General features: G+C 37.7%; 1 protein-coding gene across 5 annotated transcripts in view; it reads right to left on the bottom strand.

Annotated features, from left to right (window-relative positions):
- ulk4 (unc-51 like kinase 4) overlaps positions 1-26,800 on the bottom strand; it is a 130,143-nt gene extending 103,343 nt beyond the window's left edge. For 3 of the 5 annotated variants that reach the window (XM_036130229.1, XM_036130241.1, XM_036130246.1), the window contains exons 1-18: positions 26,702-26,800; positions 22,648-22,788; positions 22,331-22,430; positions 22,056-22,195; positions 21,801-21,951; positions 19,773-19,874; positions 18,809-18,892; positions 18,142-18,217; positions 17,370-17,471; positions 16,792-17,126; positions 16,415-16,484; positions 16,269-16,338; positions 14,136-14,228; positions 13,844-13,904; positions 13,526-13,740; positions 10,887-10,933; positions 10,172-10,250; positions 3,424-3,531 (exon numbers count right to left, since the gene is read on the bottom strand). In XM_036130229.1, the coding sequence (XP_035986122.1) occupies positions 3,424-3,531; positions 10,172-10,250; positions 10,887-10,933; positions 13,526-13,740; positions 13,844-13,904; positions 14,136-14,228; positions 16,269-16,338; positions 16,415-16,484; positions 16,792-17,126; positions 17,370-17,471; positions 18,142-18,217; positions 18,809-18,892; positions 19,773-19,874; positions 21,801-21,951; positions 22,056-22,195; positions 22,331-22,430; positions 22,648-22,785 (1,971 nt within the window). In that variant the 5' untranslated portion in view covers positions 22,786-22,788; positions 26,702-26,800. Of the gene's footprint in view, positions 1-3,423; positions 3,532-10,171; positions 10,251-10,886; positions 10,934-13,525; positions 13,741-13,843; positions 13,905-14,135; positions 14,229-16,268; positions 16,339-16,414; positions 16,485-16,791; positions 17,127-17,369; positions 17,472-18,141; positions 18,218-18,808; positions 18,893-19,772; positions 19,875-21,800; positions 21,952-22,055; positions 22,196-22,330; positions 22,431-22,647; positions 22,789-26,689 lie in introns of all 5 variants that reach the window. The other 2 variants (XM_036130236.1, XM_036130233.1) reach the window with 2 other exon arrangements.
- Positions 26,801-27,003: the final 203 nt, after the last annotated feature.

The raw sequence follows: 27,003 nt of genomic DNA, 5'->3' as shown, positions 1-27,003 counted from the left end.
CCGGCTTCCTCCCACAGTCCAAAAACAGATTTACTTTCACCTTGTGAAAAAAATCAGTTTGGCTCTCTTTGGCATTAAGTCAGCAATTCTTAATGCTACACTGCCAGAAAGGACATGTTAAAAACAAAGATTTTCTGAACAACTGGGCGAAAGTCCAGTTACCTTAAGCCAGTTTGCTGTTGCCATGACTCGGATACCTGGGAATTATTCCCAGGCATACAGCATTAAAGGCAAATTTATTTATATAGCACAATTCAGTACAAAGACAATGCAAAGTGCTTTACATGATTAAAATATAGCAAAATAAAACAGAATAAGAGCAAGTAGGAATAAAATATAGAAAGAAAATAGAACAAAAAAGTGGTGATTCAGTTAACTAGGACAGTTGAAGGCAATTTTAAACAAATGTGTTTTTAATCTTGATTTAAAAGAACTCAGGCTTTCCGCACTTTTACAGTTTTCTGGAAGTTTGTTCCAGATAATTGGAGCATAGGAACTAAATGCTGCTTCTCCGTGTTTAGTTCTGGTTCTAGGTATGCAGAGTAGGCTGGAGCCAGAAGACCTTAATGGTCTGGATGGTTTATACGCTGATAACAAGTCTGTGATGTATTTAGGAGCTAAGCCATTTAAGGATTTATAGACTAACAGAAGTATTTTAAAGTCTATTCTCTGATATACAGGGAGCCAGTGTAAGGACTTTAGAACTGGGGTTATGTGCTCTACTTTCTTAGTCTTAGTGAGGACGCGGGCAGCAGCGTTCTGGATCAGCTGCAGCTGTCTGATCCACTTTTTAGGCAGACCTGTAAAAACACCGTTGCAGTAATCAATTCGACTAAAAATAAACGCATGGATTAGTTTTTCTAGATCCTGCTGAGACATCAGTCCTTTAATCCTAGAAATGTTCTTCAAGTGATAGAAAGCCGACCTTGTAACTGTCTTTAGATGCTTTTGAAGGTTCAGGTCTGAGTCCATCACTACTCCCAGATTTCGGGCCTGATCAGTGGTTTTTAGCTGAAGCAACTGAAGTTGTGTGCTAACTTTTGATCTTTCCTCTATTGGTCCAAATATTATTACTTCAGTTTTGTTTTTATTCAATTGGAGAAAATTTTGGCACATCCACGTATTGATTTCTTCTAGGCATTTACTCAGTGCCTGAACTGGTTCATAGTCACCTGGTGACATGGTGATGTAGAGCTGTGTGTCGTCTGCATAGTTATGGTAGCTGATGTTGTTATTTTTTATTATCTGAGCTAGAGGGAGCATGTAGATATTGAAGAGGAGGGGACCCAGAATGGACCCTTGGGGAACCCCAAATGGGATTTTTGTCATCTCTGATGTAAAGTTACCTACTGATACAAAAAAGATCTGTTGTTAATTTCACCAACAAGCAGTTTTGCAAAGTGGTTGACTTAATGAATGGTTGAATACAAATGCAAACCACAATTCACAGATTCTTATTTAGGTACATCTATGAAAACCATGCATCATTTTCCTCCTCCTTCAAAATTACAACAAAAGGTAGTTTTGTTGGCCTGTCGCATAAAATCCAAGCAAAATGCAATAAAGTCTGACAAACCCCCAAAGAATTCAAGGAATAGGGATGCTTTTGCAAGGTGTTTTGCATGTATCCCAGACAGCTGAAAGCCTTGCCTTGTTCCTGGGAATGGTAATCTCAGATGGGCACCCAACCACAGCATTCTGTAACTAGTAGAAAATTATTGAATATTTACCATTTAAGGACACAGTTGATCATAAATTCTGTCTCATCCTTTCTCCCTCTCTTCTCCTTTCCCCTTCATCCCCTTGCTATCTGCTCCATACTATATTTATGGATTTTAGGGTTTTCCTGCTTAGAACAGGTTCTAGATGATATTCCTGATGTAGAAGGATAAAGGTGACACAAATCCAAAAGCGAAGATAGATATATCAAACAGAAAATATTTAACATACACACACACACACACACACACACACACACACACACACACACACACACACACATTTATTACTCAATCAAGTTATTAAATGAGTAAACTCAGCCTAATTAAACTTTTGATCAATTCATTAAATCATACATAAATCTCTAAAGTTTTTCATGATGACTTTCTATTTTCTGCACTGCAGTTAATCAGGAAATTATTTAAACTGCTCCTGTGTGGCACTAAATAAATCCTAATATCTGACTGCTTAAGTTGCACAGCAAGTCAGCTGCAGACCAAGAACCTTTTCTATAGTACTTTAATAGAATAGACCATAAATAGAAATAGAACTGAAATAAATAGAAATAACTGACAATAATGATTTCTAGATTTATTGAAGACACATAAATTACACAAATATATGTCCAGTTTTATTAAAGTTTTACTGAATTGTGGCACTAATTGTTGATTTGTACACACACACACACACACACACACACACACACACATACACATATATATATATATATATATATATATATATATATATATATATATATATATATATATATATAAAAATTTGTCCATCCAGTATAGGCCAGGTAGCCACTCCCTAACTATGCTATAAATAAAACAGAACCTCCTTCTCATCCCTGTTAAAACAACTGTTCCTGCTCCACTGCCATTTACAGATTACAGCTGGACTCCTTGCACCTGTGAGTTTTAGCAATCGCGGCGCTGACAAACTCAACTGTTTAAGTCTTTTACTCATAGATGTTGCAATCAGAGCGGGTTCGTTGGCTAAAGTTGGTCTGGTGAACAGTAAAGACTGTGCTGATTTAAGCTCAGCCATCCCTCCCCCTGTCCAGCTTTCCACTATAGATCTTTCAGGCACATTGGTCCTCGACTCATACAGCTTCATCCATCACCACGTTTAAGACTGATCTCAACTCCCACCTGTTTAGAGTTGCCTATCCTACATGCATAATCACTACATCCCAACTAGTTTCATAGTACTTTTTTTTTTTTATCTTGTGTATTTTAATAATGCTTTTATATCTTTCTCATGATGCAAGATGATGTTGAGAGTCTTTAAAGGTGCCTATAAATAAAATGTATTATTATTATTTTAAAAAACATATTCTGATCAGAATTTGATGGTTGGCCCACTTGTGGAGCCCCTCTCAACCACAGGCAGGGGCATCTGACCCGGTATTCTCCCACGTCAGACGTTTTGCATGTATCCACATCTTTGAAAGCAGTCTGATAGCCAACATATACCATATACGGTGCTTAGTGGTAATTTTTCCTGTTGCTCGGCATCATTACATTTGTCCGTCAAAATGCAAGACCCCTAAAATAAGTATTCCAATTTCTTTGCAATAACACATAAGTCGTTAAGGAGAGAAGGATTTGATTTTCTCCTTAGATTATTGTGTTTACAGCATTTAATGTTTCTATTTTAATATGTCTGGCCCCTAAAACCATTATCTGAAGATAATACCTCAGAAGAGATCAGGTACAGAAACTCCCCAAGTGGTGGCAGCAGGAACTGCTTCAGTTTATCATTCCTGAGATTTTCCCTCAGCAGCTCAGTTAGAGTTGACACAGCCTGAAAAACAGTATGAGATGTGGATTAGAAATAAAAAGAAATTAATTTTAACAGAACAAAAAGTAAATGACAAAATAAAATAAAAATCTAGACCTACAATCATGAGTTTAACAATTTGTCTACCACTGCTATCAGATGTACATTTTTTATTTCAAAAGTGCCTCTTTTGTAGACAGGCAACAATATGGAAGTAAAAAAAAACACACAAAAAAAAAAAAAAACAGTTTCAAACATTTCCATTATTTGGTTCCAGTGGTTAAAAAGTTAATTTATTGAAGTAGAAACCACAGGAGATGCCTCTGGCTATATGATTGCCCCTCTATATTTTGCTGAGCTAAAGATTTGTCCATCCACAATAGGTCAGGTAGCCACTCCCTCACTATGCTATAAAGAAACAGAACCGTAATAATGTGTGTAAGTCAGAAGGTGTTGAGGGTATGGGTAATGGACTCGTTCCATCAGGAACAATAATTATTGTTTAAAAGTAGCAGTATATTAATGGAACTTTATTTTTTTGTTATTAAACACTGAGTCAACACATTGACTATAGTTTAACTGTTAACTTCTGAAGTCTAACTGTAACTATAGTTTAACTTTTATTGAACTTCTTATTGTCCAATTAAAAATAAAGAAACAGAAGAACAGACTATTAAGTTCTGGAGAATGGGTGGAATTAAATACATTTAATCCTTCCCACTCCATTTGAAATATGTTAATTACAAGAGTACTGTTTTGATTTTGCTTGAGGAACTAATTTTGCCTGTTCTTCACATGTTTGAAAATATTTGCAATAAACGTCACTAAACTTAAACTACTAATTGAGCTTTATGTATCAAAATCGAAATGAAAAACAGTTATGGAAGCTATTAGTGAAACTGTAATATGTAACAATATTTGAGCAGCAGTATTAATACTACCAATAGAAAAAGCTATCAGCTCATGGAATTAATAATTTATTTAAATGTGTAAATCAAGGTTATTCTTGAGTTTAAACATTTCCAGTGAGAAATTTATACCCATACATGCAAACTGACACCCACATAATTTATTTATGTATACCGAAGTGGGTTTTTTATGTTTTTGATTAAAAAAAGAAAGAAGTGTCAATAGATTCAGAGACAAATGACAAGAAAAGATTGTATGCACACAGCAGTATCGCCATAGATCGATAAATACAGTTAGATCATTTATCAAGTAAAGTTTTTACAGTAGTTAGAAAAGGTGCTGAAATTTCTGCTGCCAAACATGTTTAAAAAATTCACCTCACACAACATGACAAACAAGCACATACTGGATAACACTGTTCAAACCCGTTATTATTAATTAAGCTGCTGATATTGCGATAAGGAGACACTTCTTAGAGCATACTCTATGGTGAAACCTGGCAGTATGGATTATTTATGCTTAGAGCTTGGTTATTTGTTTTATGTGCAACAAAGTCTGTCTCACACTCACAGCAACTGAATGAATAAGCAAGTTTACTGATGTTCTGTAAAATCACATATGGTCCGAGTCTATATAACTGAAACTTTACTATGTTACAAAATAATAAGATGAAATAATTTTATTAAAAACTGGCCTGCAATACTCATGCAAATAGAAATAACGAAATTATCAGTTATCTCACAAAGCTCTCTTTTAACATCTCTCTGCTGACTGAAGACAAAAAAAAACAAAAGCTTTAACATCATGGATATCTTTAATACTTGTAATCACTGTGTGTGCCTTTTAACGGCCACACATTCGCTTCCTCTTCCACTCTTCTATGTATAAAAATGCATTACCGTACACCAGAACCCAGTTTTGAGGAAAAGGGCAAAAATACAGTGTCCAAGCACCACACATGTGGGAAAATGTCAATTAAAAGGCGAGAAGAACCAATAGAAAAAGAAAACAGTTCTGTATTCAGGGTGTAAAAAGATTGTGGACGCAGGTGTTCTGGACTCCCTCTGAATGTGAGCTGAGCCATCCAGGGTGTGTTATTATCTGTTTAATTCTACGACTTGTTACTGGATCACCCCAAACATTTACTATGGCCTGGGCTTAACAGCCTCATATTTCAGTACATGGAGAGACTCTTCAGAGCCGGCTGCTTCCTGACATTAACATCAATGGGAAGATTATGTGATCTGATGCAAGACCTACTTGACCCCCCTGTCAAACTGCACTGCTCTTAACTTAAGATTTTTAAGACTCATCCTTCTTTCCCTGTTTGAATTTAACAGATTTGTATGTTTCGTCAATCTCACAAATTTCGGGCGTGCTTCGGTGGCACAGTGGTTAGCGGCACGAGCCATGTACGGCGGCCTTAGTCAGCGACGCGGCCGACCCGGGGTCTACTCCGAACTGTGGTCCTTTGCTGCATGTCACCCCCCCCCCCTCTCTTGTACCCCCTTTCCTGTCAGCCCACTGTATGAAAAACGAGCCACTAGTGCTGTAAAAATCTCACAAGTTTCTAAACTCCAGGCTGTTTTAGCCACTGCTCCCCTTGCAAACATCAAATATATCCTAATTTAACCTATTTAACTGTAATAGGTAATATTCTAGACTAATATTCTAGCCTAGCAAAACAAGAATAAAACATATAGCATTTCTCCATTAGAAACAGCAGGTGCCACGACAAGATATACCATGTGTTTCATGGCACCTCCCAGTGGCCATAATGTTATGCCTGCTTGGTGTACAAGCCATTTCCCTTTCCCCGTGAGCCTGCTTTTTTTTTTTTTAGCTTTATGGTTATTTTTTCTTGCTCACTTTCTCTTTGAGTGGAGCTGGTTTTACAACTAGTACTAGTGAGGCCAGTGGAAAGTGAGGGGAAAAAAACAATCAAAAACACAAACCCTGAGGTCCAAAATAAACAGTAGGCCTACACGATGTTAAATCTTACCTGTGAATTTATTTAACATGCATAAAACGTATGGCTTTTAACAGAGTAGAAAGACCCTTTGTTTCCCACACTGGGGAAATTCAGGCTTAGGAGGCAATTCAGTTCTGTAGACAAATATTTCACATATCTGGGTACAGCTATGATTAGTTACAGTACATCTGTGGATATTTGGGAGTGGCTATCGTTCATCTGCATTTAAAAAAGATTTGTTAAGACTGAACAAAAGGTTTAGATTAGTGAATTATTTGTCTTTTAAAAGAGAAAACTGCACAACCACTTCCAGGAGCAATAAGTTATTGTTGAGGGGAAACAAGAGATTGGTATATAAAGCTTCCCTGCAGCATTGCAGTCACAGGTAACCTTATCTTCAACTGCCCAGCTCCCAACAAACGTGCCTAATTTGCACATTTCTATACTATTTTTTGTACTCTGATAACCTAAGATTGACGCTTGCATAATGGAGCATTATTTCTAAGCCTTTTTTTTTGGGAGATACAGAATAATGCATATCAAATGGACAAATAAGCAGGTGATGCTTGGTTAAAATCTAAATAGAAAACCCAGTATCTGTCAAAAAGATGATACACATAGATCAGCCCCGATTCTGTGAATGTCTTGACAAGAGATCTAGTAGTAATACAAGACCTACTTTTTATACATTACTGTAGGGGTGACTGATGCAAAACTAATTTTGTACATTGTAAAATAGCAAACCCATTAACCCCTACCAAACCCCTACTCTAAATTATTTGTAAAAGGACGTTTAAACAGGGTATTTTCAAATGCTACCTGGATCCCACAAGGATTGTTGGGAGCAACTTAAGAGCATTTAGTCCTCCTTATTGTGTAAAACACCCTGCACAGCAAAGGCTTTACTTGTTAATCGGAAGGTAGGCCAAAAAAACAAACTTTGACTGGTGTTTTGTGAGGGGAAACTACATGTGGTTTAAGATGCAACATTACACTAATAGCTGAATATTTACCACCACTTCTTTCAATGTAATTTTATGAACTTGTAGAAAAAAAACAACAAAGACATGCTGTCAGCAGAAAAAAAAAAAGATTAGAACAAGACAGAAAGGGGGCAGCCAGAAAAGAAGACAGGTGTACTTTGCAAGTATACGTTTAAAATATATACTTTAAACAGATACTAAAAAGGGGAAAACAAAGTATATACTTGTGTGTGTTGGGGTGGGGGGTTGAACAAAGTATATAGAAGTAACTATGGTAACTAAGCCCAGACCCAATATGCCAATCAGCAGGATTGCAGCAGGAGAACCCCTGCTGAGACGACGCACACTCAAAGAGAAAAATGCAAGTGTGTGCGTGCCGTTTGATTGGTCATCTGTTCCCTGCAACATAAGGATACACAACAATACAGTATCTGCAGGCACAAACACACTCCAATAAGGACAGACAGAACTACATACACAAAACCCCTGCTGAGCGCTCGCACAGGCATAGTTCAAAAAAAGCCTGTGCACACACATAAAAGACACTCACACACACAGACCCCCTGCTGAGTCCATAGATGGTCAGGCACAGCCACAGTCACGAACAGACACATGAAGACAGGCGGGCACAGCGCTCTGTCTTATCCACAGTGGCTGACGGGAGGTAAGGCGCGTAGCAGAAAAAAAACAGTCCACCATTTGTCCTAAACAACAAGGGCGTTGAAAGTACGTGTGCCCAAGCTGGCCTTTTCCTAAATCCCCAACACCAATAAGCAGCAGAAGGAACTCATTGGGAAGCATGCAAACATGAACTACAAGTCTCAAAACGGAATCAAAAAAAGAGGCTAAAATCTGTGTATCATTAGGTCTCATGGTCACACAGAATCAGTTTTACACTAAGCTAGTTTAGTATAAAACCTCTATTTTAGAGGACCAACTAATACATTTCTATAGGTATTGATAAAACTGATGCAGCTTGTGAGTAAGTCTATTGTTTATGATGGTTATAATGTTCAGATTTTATTTGCATTCCACTTTGAAAAGTTGTTGATTTAACCAGAAAAGCAATCAGCCATGAATAGTTTGTGGTGGTCTTTCAACTGCAATGCATTTCTCAAATATTATGTATGGTTAAAACAATAAGTGTAGCTAAAAGCTACAGAAGAAACATCAAGCTGCCTATTACAGTAAAGCCCAGTCTGTAGAACCCATAACATTAAAACCACTAACAGGTGGGAATATTAACAATGATGATCTAAAATAAAAATGTATGTTTCTTAGAAAAACCTTTGCCCCCGAGCATTGAAGTTGTTTCTTTTCCACAGATCTAAATATTACTGCTGACTGTGTATATTTCCAAGGCGCTGCTGTGTCTCAGTGGCAGCAGTTTTCATCAGCAGGATGGTGCGCCCCATCAATATGACGCACCCTCAAAGCGTTCCAGAGGGATACATTAAAAGCCACCTGAGATCTTGCATTCATTCCCCACTAGATCAGAGGCGTTTGAAAGCATGTGATCAATGTACACCATGGCTGCCCAAGCCCAGTCCTAGAGCGCTACTATCCTACAGGCTTTATATACGTTGTTGATCCAACACACCTGAATTCCCTCATCAGAAAGTAAATCTGGTGACGAGCCATTCGTCTGATTCAGGTGTTTTGGAGCCAGGATGCTCTATCATCTAAAAGTTGACGGATAGTAACTCTTGAAGACTGGAGTTGAGCACCTCTGATCTGCACAATAAAACACACGCGTGTATCATCATATGGCTATAACTGCAAGTGCCGCAGCGCCACAGATATTATTGTAACAAGAGTGCGTTCGCTGTGCAAAATATCTTATCCAATAATTTGAAAACGTTTAAACTCAAAAAGAAAGAAAATCTGAAAAGTCAACATTTTGTAGGGAGTCTTAATGAAAATCCCAGCAAAGGCTTTATCAGAACTTGCTATTTTCCATCAGACGCAAGCAAAATCAAATTGACACAATCTCTGCCAAGCAATGAAAAATTGTGAAAAATGTGCAGGAGTCACACCCCGGTGCGAGCAAGAGCATGAAAAATGAACGCTTTTCATTAACAACTTAAATCCAGTGTTATCTTGTATTTATCTTTGAATGTGGATGCGAGACAAATAGGACGATGGAAAGAGAGAGTTTGGCATTTCTCAGTATGTGAAATGGAGTTGTCTCAAAGAGTTTTGATGCCACCAGCTGGTCTAATCTGGAACTATAAAGTGAGTTTAACATGAACAAGTTTTGCTGCTCACATATTCATTCGGGGAATAGTTTCTCTCCATTGGTGCATTAAAAGTTGGGATCACTTTTAACCAAATGACAGGAAGGAGAATATTCCCTTAAAGAAAAACTACACAGTGCATCTATCATCTTTTAAGTATTACACATCAAGCATGCATTTCCCTCTGGTATGTGCTGCCACATCATGGTCCAAACTGGAATTGCGTGTGTGATTTCCCAAGTAACCTTTGGGAAGAGAGTCTTTCCTGCCTTGTTGTTACTGTTAGATCTTATAATTGTATGATTTTTATTATCCAAAACATGAAAATGTTTACATAGTCTTTCTGCAGTTTCCTACCTCTTCTATGGCCATTACTGATAAGTTGTTTTTATAAAGATCTATGACATTTACTTAAACTTGTTAAGGAAATGGGTTAGATTAAGCCCAAGGTAATACTACAGTTAGAAAGGATATATTTATGGTTGTCTTAGGCTCGGTCCTAAAATAATTTATGAAAATGTCCTTAAAACATTAGATCTAACATTTATGTATGATCTTCAGACCTCAGAAACATGGCAGTCGTCTTCCAGATGACTACAGTGCAGAGCCAGAAGACCCATCGCTCTGAGGATCTTGCTCCGTCTGTAAAATATTGTTACAAAATACAAAATTAATTAATGGTAGAAACAGTGTTTACATATCAGAACAGGTCTTTATGAATTTGGAAATCATCTTAAAAATATAAGCTTTCCTAAAAGAAATAAAACATGCTTGTTTGCAACCCAAACCAAAACAATGGTTTGTTCAATTCACTTAAATCTCCTTGAAAGGGGTGTGTTTAATTATTTTTGAATATCCATCCATCCATCCATTTTCTGACCCGCTTAATCCCTCATAGGGTCGCGGGGGGGGGGGGGGGGGGGGGGGGGGGGGGTTGGTGCCTATCTCGAGCAAGAGGCGGGGTTATTTTGAAATAAATAATAATAAATCATAATAATCAATGATGACACCTAAAGTACAGCTGTAACTGTAGAGTTTGTCACATAAAATCATAAACGAGGGAAAAATACAAATCACATCCGTATTTACCAAGTCTATCTGGGTATATATAAGGCTTTCCGAGTGCTTTTTTTTACTAGGAGCCTTTTAACTGTAAAGGAAATTCTTTGTTTACTGTACTATATACAAACAATTTTGTTTTATTCCATTGCCTTTTTGAGCCAAGCAATCATGTTTTCTCGTCATCTAGAAAAAAATGTCCAGTCATGATGTACTTACAAATCCCAGTTTGGAGCTTGCCGTAACTGCTGGGTCAATACAGAAAGCTGCAAACATGCATAAGCAGAGGCGATAAGGACAAAGAAAGACAACCAGGTTTAGGACACTAATATTCAAGAGATGATAAATTAAATGAAAACAAAAATGAATGAATGAATGAAAACGTTAGATGCATTATTAATTTTTCAAATCTACTACTAAGGCTTTATAAAACACATGTTTGTGTGCATTAAGCACAGCAAAAGATCAGTACCTGGTGTGTTTTAAGAAGATGCAAACAATATTTTTTATTTTTATTTTTAAATAAAAGCTGCATGACTTCAAGAAAACAATTTCATGATCTCGATGATGATTTGACTTTTTTCTTAATCTTTAAAGTTTTAGCATTACAGCTACCAAAAATATACGCCCAGTGTAAGCATTGAGGGCGATCAAAGCTTATTCAAGGCCTTTAAGGTATACTATGCAACCGGGGTTGATTTTCCAGCGAGGCTTCCCCCAAAAGGCGAAAGTAAAAGTGCACTGTCGTAAAGATGCTCAGCTGTTCTGGTTTCTCCGTCAAGCCAGGCGCGGTTGTTTTGAGCTTAGCAGACAGGCGAACGCAACGAAAAGTGGAAAAAAAGGCAGTACAAACAATGACTAACACAGTGAAGGTATGAACATCAAGCTTCCCGCAGCGCTATCTTGGCGCTGCGGGAAGCTTTTTTTTTTTTTTTTAATGTTGGCGAGACGTTACCGCCACCGCCTCGCCAAGCCGCCGCCTCGCCGCGGTAGCGTCTCGCCAACAGAAAAAAAAAAAATTTAAAAATAATAATAAAACTCGATATGCTTGCATGTTTATTTGAGGTTAACACGCGGTTCTTTGTTGTTGCTTTCGCGCGTGCATATAGTGAATGGCAGGGCAAAAACACATGGAGTTCTCGCCGTAAAGCAAGACTTCTGTGTGTGCGGGCCGTGAGCTCTTGGTATTTCCCCCACAGACCACCAGGGCGGCCGAGAAAACCTTTGTTCAACCTGAAATGACTGATTTAATCATCCAAAACGGTATGGAACACATTAATTAACTGAAAAATGTTGCATAGTATGCCTTTAAATGTACAACACCTTTCCAAGTATTCCACATATGAATTCAAACACAAGATAAGATTTTTTTTGGTTAGAAAATTCAGGTTGCATCTTTAAAGTTTTTATAGCTTTATAAAATTATACAAACATCAAGTTTCTGACAATAAAACCTGAATTGTGGCTGGCATTTATATTTAGGGTTCTTTACTTATGATACATGAAACCCAGTGTAACTAACTTCCTTTAAAAGTCGTATGATTGGTAATTATAATACACCTTTGCATAATTTAATCTCAGAATAACTGCAGCATTTCTGTAAAGGTCTCAGAGATTTCTTAGAGAACATCAGTGAGCAAACGGCATCATGAAGAGCAAGGAACACAGCAGACAGCTGAAACATAAAACTTTGGAGAGGTTTTAAAGGAAAAGGAAAGCGTTAATTGCTGAGGTGTAACAATACAACGATCCACATCGATATATTGATTAAATGATTAGCAATCCATTTACATCAATGAAAAATGAAAATATCGATCCATATTGTCATTTTTCAAGATACAACATACAACTTTACTTTTATAAATTCAGGCACGAGACCATAGTGAACAGGTGATCCATTATTGTTATTATTTTAAAATTAGAAGAATGCTGTTTTTGATTAAATGCCTGATAGAAATGAAATGGTCAAATCATATTGGTTTTTAGTGACTGAAGCTTCTCCAATTAACTAGGAGTGTAAATCATCAGCTTTGTCACAACATGATGTTATATCGATTTGTTAGGCTGACGATACGATATTTTCTGATATAACAAAGTCTGTTAGGATTTCCGATCGATGCGATGTGATATTATCTCTCCATCTAACACTGTTATTTACATTGCACCCAAGAGGAGGAGCTACAAATATCCACAGCTCAGGTGGAAAAATCTGTACATGCAACAAGTATTAGATGTGCACGCTATAAATCTGGCCTTTTCACAAGAAAAATAAATCACTGAAGAAAATCAGATAGTGCTTATTTTTTACTGGTTTTATGCACCATTCTATTTTCCTGACAAACTGAATTGTTGTTTTTTATTAGTTTAATAACTGCGATTAATGACATTTACAGAATTAAATGCTCCAAATTTATCCATCTGTTTTTAACGATACAAGAGTTTCCCCTTTTAGAATTGAATAAAAAATATTTCTCTTTTTAATGATATTCCAAAAAAACGTAAAAGATGTGGGCAAAAATCTTTAGATGTGCAGAACTGGTGCCGACATTCTCCACAACACTCGCTGCTTCCATGAATAAAAACCAAGACAGCAGCAATAAAAAGCCTCACATTTACATACTCCCATTTAGTACTCCTTACTATAGCAACAGGAAGTCACCAACCAGACTGAGCAAAAAAAACTCTACATCAACATATATTTCAATTTAGAAAACATCCCAATGGTGACAGCTCGGGCCCCGGCACTGTTATGTTACCATATGCTGAGACACAAAATATTATTTCAAACTACACAGTTATGCTCATTAAACCCAGTCAAGATCCATTCCAGCAGGAAGCTGAAGTAAATGTTTTCCTACCAGCGTTGAGTTAATCAGCCTGTCAGCGACAACCGTGTGCCCAACTATACAGCAGAGGTAGCACAGCAGGTTGAGTCTAGAGCGAACAGCTGTAGACTGAGGCAGAGCAGCAGAGGAGGGGAGTGGCACGGACGCGCTCTTTTCTTCAAAGCAGGAATGAAGTTGTGACAGAAAGCCAGTCCACTCATCGTCACTCAGAGAAAGCAGCTTCTCGACTGCAGAAGACGGATAAAAGCTTTGACTTTGAGTAACTCCTGAAAAAGGCCATATATTTAGGTTTATTTTCATTCAAGACTTCTGATGCAGACGAGTACATACCTGAGTATGCCGGTACACAAAGGTTTCTGGGATCAAATCTTACAGGAGTACTCTTAAGAATCTGGTAAAATCATCAGAGAGAGAGAAAATATTCAATGCCATGCAACCGTCTCACGTTTTGTTGTAGCTTTGTCCACCCATTTCTTATTTAAATTTACAAAGCAAGAACTTTTAAACAATTCCAGAAGAATGTTGTGTGTTCAGGGAAACACTAATTTCTGAAGAAACAGAAAGGCTAATTATAATGATACTGGATCTTAAAAGATTGTGCCTGTAAACATCATCTCCATACCTTGGGATTGTCAATGATTTGGGTGACACTCAGATCAGAGTCGGTATGAAGAAGACGCTTCACACAGCTTGAAATGTCAGGATCAGTGACAACCTAAGAGAAATCAGTGGGTAGAAAATCAGAGGAGTGGATGAAGGGAATATACACTCCCTATCATTTTTATTAGGAACTGTGTTGACCCCTTTTGCCTTCAGAAACAGCTTTACTCTGTCTTGCATAGAATCAAGCTGGGGTTAGAAACATTCAGAGATTGTAAGGAGATCACACTGACGCTGCAGACTTTTCTGCTGCACATCCATGGTGAGAATCTCCTATTCCATCACATTAAAACTATTGAATTGAGATCTGGTGACTGAGGTTGGAAGACAGTAAACTCAGACATATGCTCAAGGAATCAGTTTGGGAAGATTTGAGCTTTGAGAAGCTTGTGAGTAGTGAAAGTGCAGTATACTTATTTTGCTTCCCAGCAGTGTAGCTCACTATTGAGACTGTGAGATTTTCATTGTGTTCATCAGGGAGAGAGCCTGGGGGAAGAAACTGTCTCTGCGGCGACTAGTTTTAGCAATTAGTGCTCTGTAGCGCTGACCTGAGGCTAAAAGTCTAAACAGTTTGTGTGAAGGATTTGTGGTTCTCAGGGTTCTCGCCAGCGCATTTCAGCTTAACGGCTTGTTACACTGTCAGTTGTCAAGATTACGCTGAAATTAGACTGTTACGTTCATTTCTAATCAGCGTAACAGCGTAATTAATGGCTCACTGGCAGACATCTGTGCTCCCTTTTCGCAAAATTTCCTCCACTGACTTATCCCCATCTGCCCAAACTGTCAGACTACTTCTGGCAGCAGCCGCACAGACGCGTCTCCTCCCTGCAGACGCACACCTGGTCCAAATAAAGAGCTGTACATGTACAGCCAGAGGAAAACACGCACGCATCTTTATAGACAAAATAAAACACAAAACTGTTGTTCGGAGGAACTTTCCCAGGCAGGCAGTCAGTCAAGAAAAGCAAAATTCAGCAAAAACAGTGCTATATGCTAAAGGCTGTTTCAGATGGCATGATATTCAACATGTTGGATTGTCTTGCCCTGATATCCTAGCATGTGTTGTGGTCCCCGAGGAGAAACGATCAGAAAGTGAGGTGAGGGATTCTCCGAGAGAAAAAAAACATTTCATAGTGCAGCAAGCGTAGAGCCCCGGGTCTTGTTGTCGCCGCTTCTTTAACCAAGGCCTTTTCTTTTTGTTATGTTTATTTACTCTTAACTCACGTTTGGTCTTGAGAGGATTCACATTTCTTTTCTGACATCTGAATGATCCTGAGTGAAATCGGTTGGTGTGTTGAGTTCACTACACAGTGAAGTTGTGAACATAAGCTAATGCTAGCTGTTATCAGCTTGCCGGGCAGCCCAAAGATGGGGTTCTGCCAGTCTGGGCCCTCCCCATCGAGCTGCACCACACAAAGCTCCACTGGGTGAATGCATACTGAAGCCCCCGATCCACTTCCTGTCTAAATGCGGACTTGACCCTGTCCTAATGACAGCGGTGCCATCAGCAAACTTCAGGTGCAGTCATCTGTGCACAGAGAGGAGTAGGGAGAGGACACAGGAGACGGTTCTCCCCAGATTCACCTGTTGCTGCCAGTCAGTCAGGAAGCTGGTGAACCACTGACAGAATCTTGCGTTGTGAACCAGCTTTAATGTCTGGGGTTGGGACTACATAGGGGTGAGTTACACTTTAAGGTTGAATGTGTTGTGCATTTTAAAGTTGGCACCCTGCGTACCTCAGTAGAAATAACATGTCAGCTGCTGTTGAACCATTCTAGCTGGACTAGAATAAGGCCTTTTCATTCACACATTAGTTGCTCACTGGGTATCCTCTCTGTCTTATTAAAAGCTAGGAGATGGTTATGTGTGGACATTTCAGAAGATAAGCAGTTTCTGAAAGAACCATGCAACATTTAAATTCAATTAAATATTCTTTCTATCCCACTTTGATGCTTGGTCTGCACTTCACAAAGTCATCTCAATCATAAATACAAGCCTAAATAAATACATTTGCTGTGATGAATTTGATCATTTTCTATTTGAGTTAACAAGAAGTTGCACATTTTGACACCAATAAAGATATTTAAACATTTACCTCAAGCTCTGTATTGTGGTTTGAAGAGTCTGAAATGCTGCATTGGCTTCTTGAGTTGCCGTGAGCACTGCTGAAGAAGAATGAAGAATTAATAACAATAGAGAAATAAATAGAGATCATGTTTAAGTCAGATTTTAAACAAATACCTAAGCAGAAAGATTGTATCGGAGTTGTCCTGATTCACCCCACTCTTTGGTTTCAGCTCTAGGACATTCCCTGAAGATAGGGCAAAGTTGAATTTTTATCACAACATATGTTTATGTGTGAAAAATTTGTCAAACTTAAACATGCAAGTGATGCAAAAAAAAAAAGTGACGAGTTAAAAATGACTTTATGTGATTTTAGATACAATTGTCCAGAAATACCATTTAAAATCAAAAAATAACACAAAAACCATGTAAAAGGCTAATGGAGAAAGCAACACGTATAAATAGATTAGGAGAACATAGCTTTATGTTTCCAAGTAAGAAACTGTTTTGCCTAAAAGTTGAACCTTATTAAAACTAAAGACTATCGGTGTTACCTGTCACATATGGTTTAATAGGCTGTGGTGTGTGGCACACCTCCTCCGCTCCATTTGGTTCAGGGAGATCTCTGGTCTTAACTTGATCCTCCCTTGTTTCTCCCCATCTCATCTCTTTATTTGAGCTCTCGCTGTTTTTTAACTTTCCACCAGGATCACCTGTAACAGACTGTTGGCTTTCAGCTTCTGTGCCATGCAGCCTGTCTGGTGCTGCACTTGTTGAATGAAAAGACGTTTTCTTTGACACATCACAACCTGGCTGGCCAATAGCTGAGAGGCTACTTGGTAGGCAGACTGTCTGTTCAACAGGAGAAAGATCACTGGTCCTTTTGTGTCTGTAAAAGAATATAAACACATGACAAATCATGAAGTCAGACACACCGGTCACACAGGTACTTATGGGCAAAAGAAAATGTGAACATGGAAGAAAAAGGTATAAATGAGACGTTACAATTTTTACAAAATTGTTGCAACAAAAGCATTGTGAAATGCTAAGAGACAAGCATTGTGGTTAAATAAATACATCTACACATCCCATGTTAGTAAAGTCAACGTTCTCACAGAAAGGATTTCCCTACCTCTCAACATCTTCATCCTCTTCTTCCCCATAATTAGCGTTATATTCCTCCTGTTTTACTTGAGTCCAGAAAGGATGATTGACCAGCTCCAACCAGCTGATCCTGATGAAGAAAAATAACACACAGTTTAACAGAGGAGCAGCAAACATAAAAGACACAAACCTCAGCAATGAGAAGCTACCACAGTTTAAACCCATTCAACAATTTGACATCTAAATGCATCTTAGACCCGAATTCCTAGAGACAAAAAAGTCTGTTTGGTAATACAAAATGTGTATATTTAGATAAAAAGTTGAGATAGTTTTGAGATATGATTGCATGTTTGTGTAAAAAAAGTTACATTAATACATTAACTCATGTTTCAGAATCATAACTTTAGGTCTTTTTATAGCTTAAATATCAAGGTCTAAGACAGGGGTAGCCCTCAAGAGCTAATAATCTGCAACTTTTAGATGAATGCCTTCACCAACACACCTGAATCAAAAGAATGGCTTGTTATGAGGCCTTTGTGGAGCTCTGCTGATGGGAGCATTCAGCCTTTTGATTTAGGTGCGTTGGAGCAGTGACGCATCTGAAAGCTGCAGGACAGTATTTGGCATGCCTGCTCTAATGTTATTTAATATGAGCAAACAACACCGCAGCAGAATTTGATCTTGTCTTGGAGGTAAATCAAACTAGAAGTAATCTTAAACCAGGCGCTCTGATAAAAGAATATGATGATGATGGTAACCGCAGTAGGAAGATAGTCTATGATGGAAATTGTGTGCCTCACCTCATAGTTGGGTTTTTATTTAATAAGCCTTTCAAAAGACTCTGGAATTCCTGACTGGGAGGATTTGGGAGAAACACTGCAAAAGACGAAATAAGTTAATTTAACACTTCATATAAAGTTAAGTCCAAATGTGTTCGTACCCCTGGTAAATTTAGGTTTAGAGTAATCTCTTAATTTTACCAACATGTTTCTTATTACTGGAAGTAATATTAAAGTTTTGGAGTGGCCCAGCTAGCGTACAGACTTGAATCTCCAATCTGACCTCATGACTCAAGATAAATCATCTAAACACCAGTGGAAACATGCAAAAAGCTGCAGAGCAATTATAATCAGGGCTTCACTGCTGTAATAACAAAAAGATTTTTTTCCCCTGATAATTGAGAATGGGAAAAATAATTTGAGATCTGCCTTTATTGTTCTTAAAAATAATTTTATTTTACAAATTTGATATTCCTTTAAAATTATCTTTTGAGAGTTTCCTGTCTCATTTCTTATCAGACATACTTTTTGCTGAACGAAAATCCTTTTTAATCTAAATGTGCCGAGGGTATAATACATTTTTGGCCTAGCTGTAAAGCTTGGGGGAAAAAAAGCAACTTGTCAGAGATAATTGCCCTTCGGTGAGTAAATATTCATGTGATATTATGTTTCATATGCCATTTATTACCTGTCTGTTTCAGAGGAGGTGGTTCCTGATGCAAAATCATCTCCTTCAGGTCAGAGTGGTTATCAGAACAGAAAGGAGGTTTACCTGGGAAACAAGCTTAGTCGGTAGTAATCAAACAACCCCCAATCCCCCAAAAAGCTGGGACAATACATAAAAATGTACAGAAAAACCAAATGCAATGATTTTAAAATCTGTTATTTCAAATTGAACTTTCTATTGTAAACAACTGAAGCATAATTTAGGAAATTGTACCATTTTTAGACAACAAAAGATGAATTTGATAACAAAACATCTCAAAACTACTCCAGCTGTTCAACAGTCCTGGATCTTCTGTCAGTTTTTCCATGTTGTTGTAATAGATGCAGAACGGGGTTTAACACTAAGAAAGACGTGATTTAGATGGGAGCGATTTGTTCTAAAACCTGCTTAAACTTTTCTGCATTGATGCTTCCTGTGAGACGTTCACAGCTTTCCCTTTGCCTCAGTCAGTTAAAGACGCCATCTTTTGGGTGATAGTTTATGGCTTCTTCTCTGATTGATAAACCTTTTAGCCACAACGGTGGTTGGCATTGTGTTTACAGACAATGATTTGTGGACGGGCTCATGAGCCCAAGCAGTGATCTCTGCTTTCCTGTTAAATTGTAAATTACCTTACTTGTTCTAAAAAAAATGGTACCATTTCTTTATTTAAACATTTTATGAGGTTATTATGTTCCACAGTACATAACTTCTGAGTCTGACAAATATGAAAAACATTATATTGTTTTTGTACAAAGCCCAAAATTTCATTGGAAATGGGGTCGTAAAATTATAGTGGCAGTGAATTCAATCCACTTACAAATGATGATTAAAAAAAGACTAAACAAATCAGCACAAGAGAAAATGTATTACAGATAACTCATTTTTATTAATATTACTTTGAACATGTGAATGTGTTACTATGTAAAAATATGCAAGAGGGTACCTGTGTACATATAGTAGAGTACGCAACCGAGAGCCCAGAGGTCAGAGCTTCTACTGGTTTCTGATCCCTGAAAAACCTCTGGAGCCCTATAAGCTGGAGAACCTGTAAATATAGAACAGAATCACATAGATGCAGCTAGAAAAAGGCCTGATATGTTAGCATTTCCTGTATGCAAGGTCCAAAGTATAAATATTCTTAAAATGCAAGTACCTAGTATCTGCTTGCTTGTGTTTAAAAGTGAACTGTTCTGTAGTTAACCAATTAGAAGCCAGGTAAGCTCTGCATTACAGGCTGCCTCTGGATGTTTTGTCATCCTTATAGTCACATACAGCTTCTTACATTTACTCAGTTATATTTACTTTAGCAACTCTTTGAAAATAAATCTACTTGTAGTAGTTTTACTGCCATACTTTTAGTAACATTACTCTGAAGTAACACTACTCTTAAGAACAATTTCTTGCTACTCTACCCATCTCAAGTTTCTCCGCTGAATAAAGAAGAACATACATGGTTATCGAAAAAACAAAAAGAAAAAATGCACTAAACACGGTAAAATGCTTCCATTTTGTTAGACTTCTTATTGGTTCATAAGCTTTTTGTTGTGAAAAGGTGTGTTTTAGAAATGTGGGATTCTTCAGCCTAAATTTATTATTCTATCCATCCAATCCTCCATTTTCTTTACTTGCTTCTGCTTGCAGGGTGGCGGAGGTGCCAGTGATTATCTCCAGCAGTCATTGGGCGAGAGGCATGGTACACCCTGAAGTACAGGAGTCATTTTTATGATTTATTTTTACTCGTTTTTATTTTCCTATGTTTATGTTCTTTAAAATACCAGAGTTTGCACATCACTTCATATTTTTGTCTGTCAGATTACCTCATTATCAGGAATCATATCACATGTTTTGATTACTTGAGTAAAAACATATTTTATGTAGTACTACTCTTAAGTACGATTGTTGGCTACTCTACCCACCTCAGCATACAGGCCAGTCCATTTCCAGAAAACCAGAACTCTTTATATGTTTATATTTGAGTAATGTTTCTCCATGCTTTCTGTTTTTATTAGGTTATAGGGTTGCTATTTAAGTATAAACCTTTCAGATTTTATTATTTTCTGGGGAATGTTTTTAAATGTGCTTTAAAATCCACAAAAGCAAAGTCCTATGTTATAAAATGTCACCCATTTCGGTATTATAAGTACTTAATGTTCTCACAACAATATTAATATACCAAATGGCAGTTTTTAACACCACCAGTCAGACTGATAATGTGTAGCACTCACCATTCTGAAAACTATCTGTCTGGATCTGCTCCCATCTAATCCATTCAGGGAAAGAAGGGACATTAAGCGGTTCTTTCCGAGGTGATTGGGCGAAGCAACAACTAGTGCCCGCCCACCAAAGGCTGGTTTTACCCAATCACGGTATCAAATGAAAACGTAAGCAGCAGGCGCCATGAGAAACCACAACAAGTTATGCTGGTCAAGGCACTTCTTGCTGTTCTTCCTTCAAAGAAGAAATTGCAGATTCTTACCAAACAGATGTGACAGCAGCAGCTATGTGTGTGTCCTCCTGCGCTGTGGTTTGGCTGTGGGCTCTGCAAGTCTTGCTTTAGTCACAGCTGTATGTCCCGCCTTAAACCATAATACTGCAATGTGATTGGTCTGAACCATTTTGCTTTGGCCCCGAACGGTTGGAGCGGGACAAGATAATTCTCGTGTGTTTGGGAACGCACAAATACCACGAGAAGTCACTTGGAAATCAAGTCTTGATCGGGTTCCAGTTCCAAGTTGGAAAACCAGGGAGTGATATGCTTGGGGTGTTCTGATGCCACCCTTCATCATATTATAAGAACGTTTAGCTCCTTTTTAGAAGAATATGAAAGGTGGTTGAAGACTTGCATGGTATTATAAAATGTTTCCTAGGCATCTAATTAATTTTCTTACTGCATCGTATGTGCAGTCCAACTTGATCTCAAGGGTTTATATTAGTAAAATTGATTAAATGTATGTTAATGCTAAACTCTGACCTTGCACTCTTGTTCTCATGTTCTTGCTGTCTCCTTCCTCTGGTTCCTCGGATGCAGAAAGCATTGTAAAAATGTCCTCCAGAGTCTCTCCCTCACCCTTGGACAGAGAGAAGTTACTAAACTTCAAAATGCCGCTACCATCTAGTAGAATCTAAAGGGGGGAAAGAAACAATAATTGTTATCACTTTAAATACCATAACATTGTTTTAATAGTTGTTTTGTTGGTTTCAGATTAAAATACTTGCATATCCCAACCTTTGCAGGGCTCAAGTCTGACAGGATGATTCCTAGTTCATGGATGTGTCCTAATCCTTTCACCAAGTCCCATCCAAACCTTCTTACAATGTCTTCTGACAGACATCCATCATGAGCAACTACAGACTCCAGGGAACCGCCTAACAGGTAAAACCATTAATATTAAAGTTAAAAAGTGTGGGACAGTAAAGAAAAAAAAAACACTTCGCTTAAATTTCATCCACAAGATTGAATAAATTCAATCTTTATCTGGGAATAAGTTTAGAATTACTGACCTGAACAGAGCTCCACTATGACCCACAGGTGCTTACTCGTCTCAAACCATTCATAGAAGCGAACAATATTTGGATGATCCAGATCCTGACTCAGTCGTACCTAACAGGAGAGAATCACAACATCAAAGTATTCCTTTCCCCAAACATCTGCAAGTAGTATCAACAAAACATTTTCTTAAATATTTTATGCATATAATAAATTGATTTTTGCGTCATTATAACACCTAAGGATTCCTTATTGTCTAACGCATTATTTCATGTGTGTTCAGGTGCAACCAAAAATACACAAATTCAACGTGACTCAGTGTAGCTAATACATGGTTCGTGATCTCCGGTCTCTTGGTTTTATCTGTGCAGATGATGGCGACATAGCACAGATTGCTCTTTCTCCTTCCTTTATAGACAACAAAGCTGCCGTCTGTGCCCAGCTCCTCATACAGGATGAAGTTCTCCATCTCCTGTGTGGAAAAAATGAGAGTTTAGCACAAAACCAATCAATTTACATGAGCTCTACGAAGTCTCATAAGAATGGTGGTCAGAACTTTACACAAGTTCCTCATCAGCATAAACTCCTGTCGGTCTTCAGCTTTTAATGATATACTTAAGTTGAGTAGTATCATTATTTGTGGTGGGAGATATGGCTTAAAAACACAATCTCCAATGTTCTACCAAATCCGATTAATTGGTTGTTTTCCTCTTTTTTTGTTTCACAAAAAGAAATTATTCAAAAAAACTTGCTTATGTGTCAAGCATTACGTCTGGGAGTTGACCTGAATTCAAAGTGTAACTAAATACAAGCTGAGAAACAAGATGGTGGCCCTGCCATTGTAAACAATAAAAAAAATAAAAAAAATCTGCTGTGTGCTGTTAGTGGCATTACACAATGAGCTAAGAACAGGCTTCACTTCACTTGTGTAACTTCAAACTAACTTAAATGAATAAATTAAAGTGCCTTGTATTATGGTTAAAAAAAGGTTCACTTACTCAGCTTCCATGAAGAAGCCGAGTAAGTGTATTGGCAAAACAAAATCCAGATTTTCAAAAAATGTAACCTTCAAAAATTGTAATTTTTAATGAATCAATTAAATCATCAAATGCATTATTATGTAACATACAACTTTAATAAATTTGGAAAGAATTCAAAGACTTTGAATCTATTGTGGATTTTCAGGAAACAGTAACGCGTAATTAAAACACATTCCAACTAATATTTAGATAAAAGCTCCTTAGCATGTTGTAAATACATTTTATGCTTTTGTTACAATCATTAAGTCTCTTGCCCATATCCAGACTGGTATTTGACTATTCTTCTTATCAGAATTGGTGAAGCTCGTGGAACTTGGTTGATGTCAAGCCAAACACTCAGACTTTGAGTACAGAAGCTAAATTTTGTGTTAAGGTAGGGACGACTCCAGAAACTTAATGTTAGGCTGTTTTATTAACTCCAAAAGCAGTTTTGATGTTTTAGCCGTCATTTTCATTTTTGGTTGGAGCACCAAGTGGTGTCTCAGTTTCAACCAGCTGGTGTTGATATCAGGTGAAGTTGAACAATTTGGACATAATCCTCCCCCTTAATTTTTCCATCTACTTTGTGCAATGCACCAGCATCACTGGCATCACAACATAACCCTACCACCATGGTGCTTATCGGGTGGTACAGTGTTCTCAGATTAGAAAGCCTCACCTTGACTCCACAAAACATACTTCCTGCCATTCTTGCCAAAGGGCTAATGGTGCATTCAATTTAACTCAGAAGTCAGAACTAAGACCTGGGAATGGCGTATCACCAAAGTTAGCAGCAGTCCAGTTAACACAGAAGTCGCGATTCCAACCCACACAAAAAAATATCAAAAGGTCGGAATTACAATACGGTGACAGCCAAGAAAGCTGGGTTTGTTTTCATAGCACCTCTTATTAAGGTGGTTTAAAGCTGTACATTCCACATGTAAGCACCACTTTACGTTTGTTTGGTTTACTGTTGTAAATTAAACATGTTTTCATCACTGTTTACTGTGTTTGCTGTGAGGAGCTGCCATACTGGATCAGACAATAACCCTTAAAAATTTTCTCCGACTATCCAAGTGGGAATTGCGACTTTAGGGTAGGGCTGGACAATTAATCACATTTACAATATAATCGCAATTTTAAAAAATGCAATTTCCAAATCACAGAAGTGTGCAATTTTTGGTTATGTAACAATTAATGGATCAGACACTACCTTTAGGAGTCGGTAATGTGTTTAAAGTGAGTTTGCCACTACAGGGAAGGGAAGAGAGTTGCAGGGAGATTTTATTATTTTATATAATCATACTTTTTTTACTCGAAACTTTCAGGAATCTCACCATAGCATTAATTACTGGTCAAACTGTTTAATACATAGACTTGTTTGTTGGTTGCACTTCAGTGTTCAACAAGGATTGATGTCCACCTCAATTAAAAGCTGTTCTCTTGAATAATAATATTCAGATTTATAAACAGTTACCTTTCTTGTTTTAAATAGTCCTTGTTTACAGACATCTTTATCTAAAGGCCAACCCAGAACGTCAGTCAGTGACAAATGCTGTGATCATAGACTGTGACGAACGTTTAAATATTGGAAATGTCATACCACCTTTATGGAATAAAGTTATATCACAATATATATTGCCATTGAATTATTGTTCAACACTAGTTGAAATATATCACAATTTAGATTTTTGGCAAAATCGTACAGCCCTACTTTAGGGGCCGTTCCAGTTCATTCTTCCGACTCAGAAGTAAAAGATGTTCGACTGTTCGAGCTCCGACAGCATAAATCTTTATCTCATCTATTAAACCTTTCTACAGAGGGCATAGACACAGTAGGTTGTTACTTCTAGACAACAAACTTAAACACACAAAAAAACTAGTTTAGGAAGTGATAAAGCAGGCTATCATTAGATTTATGTATTGGCCAGGGTCTCAATTATATCGCAAAATTTATGGACTATGCTTAGAAGACAAGCACGTGCCAGATACCAACAGGTTTGCGTTTTTTTTTTTAATGAACCCTACCTCCCATCAGCAGCTTCTTTAATGTCTTCAGGTAGTTGTAGCCAGTAGTACACAAGGGTTTTAGATTATTCATGTGCATTTATAATCTGTAGATCTAATAATTTGCTTTTAATTTTCCTCAATGGGCTTTGGTGCTAAGAATGTTTAACTATGTAACCTGACACTGGACTGATCTGATCTGCACTGATAAGTTGATGGTAATGTTGGATTGCTGTCAAAATGTATTTTTAACCATTAAGTAATATTTAGTTCTCATAACGAATGGGTCTACCTGCAACTGAAATGTCTCCTGGAGATTAATAAAGATTTCAGAATCGTTTCTGATAAGAAGAGAGGCCAAACATCCAGCCTAGCAATGCAACAATCCTCCTGAAAATAACTAAAAATGTGTCGCTTCTCAGCAATTTGCTAACGGGCATTTAACAAAATATTAGTGGGGTGTATACATGTTTACATTTGTAATACATTTGTAATAAATGATCATTTTTAATCTGCTTGGATTAGAGAAATGTTCACATTAAATTTGAACTTGTGCTACACACTCTTGCCTATTTTTATTCACTGAAAGTGTTCATTGTATATTGTTTAACACAACACCTTTAAAAGGAGGCTCATGTCATGACGGGTGCATGCATGTAAACTTCCTACCGGAACTGTAGGTGGCCTAATATTTTAATCAAAACCTCGTTAAAAGTTGTGTTGAGTTGAAGGGGAAAAAAGCCTCTTAAGTTTACTGAAATCGCTCTTTGTTTTATAAATCTTAAAACAATAACTATTTTATAAGAAAAAATGCGTTTAAGGATGTTTTTTTTTTTTTTTTTTTTTGCGTTTTATCGTTCGACTTAAATCGCACTAGAAAAAAAACAGCAACAAATGCATTTATCCTTTTAATTGGCTAACGCATCTTTTCAGTGAGGGAAATGGGATGAAACACACCTGTGCGAGCTGATGCCTAATGAGGTGAGCAGCTGCTCCACAGTAGCAGCTTCATCAGACCCGGGACCTAGGAGAGGAGCAGCTCTTTACCGAGCAACCAAGGACCCTAAAATATGTATTTAATAAAACCAGAGCGTGAACGTGTAGGGGTGAATATTATGTGAAGTTTTCTTGCCGGGCGGTGTTTTATTTAGTGTTGACGTTTTACTGTGAAACACCAACGGTTAGTTTGAATGTGACCGAACTGGCACGTAACGTAACTCAACGGAAACCGCGGCAAACACTGGAAAAACAAACACTTCGCCATTAACACGGTACGACTCTAATGATAATTTTAAAATAGAATGTTCTATGTCTGGTTGTGTGGTACAGTCTATTATTTCCAACTACCTTCAAACTTACCTCTTCAACGACCCGCTGCTTGTCAGCGGAAGCCTCGTGGACTACGTAACTCCGTCTGGGAAAGGGAGGCTTGTAATTATGTATTACCTAATGTTAGGATTAAATTACCTCTTTGTGGTTATGAAGCGTGTATAAAGATGCATATCTATGCTTATTGGAATGTGTTGTTTGTATAAGAATCAGGTTATTTTTATATCTTTGTTAAAAGCACTTTAATGTTTTATTCACACCCCCCCTCCTCCCGTGTCTAAGTGGAATTTCCCTGCGTTGCTAGGATACCAGACTGAAGACAACAGAGAGAG

The sequence above is a fragment of the Fundulus heteroclitus genome, chromosome 3 (genome assembly GCF_011125445.2).
Source record: "Fundulus heteroclitus isolate FHET01 chromosome 3, MU-UCD_Fhet_4.1, whole genome shotgun sequence".
Taxonomy (NCBI): domain Eukaryota; kingdom Metazoa; phylum Chordata; class Actinopteri; order Cyprinodontiformes; family Fundulidae; genus Fundulus; species Fundulus heteroclitus.
The sequence above is the reverse complement of the archived record's forward strand: the minus strand, read 5'-3'. Positions and strand labels throughout refer to the sequence as shown.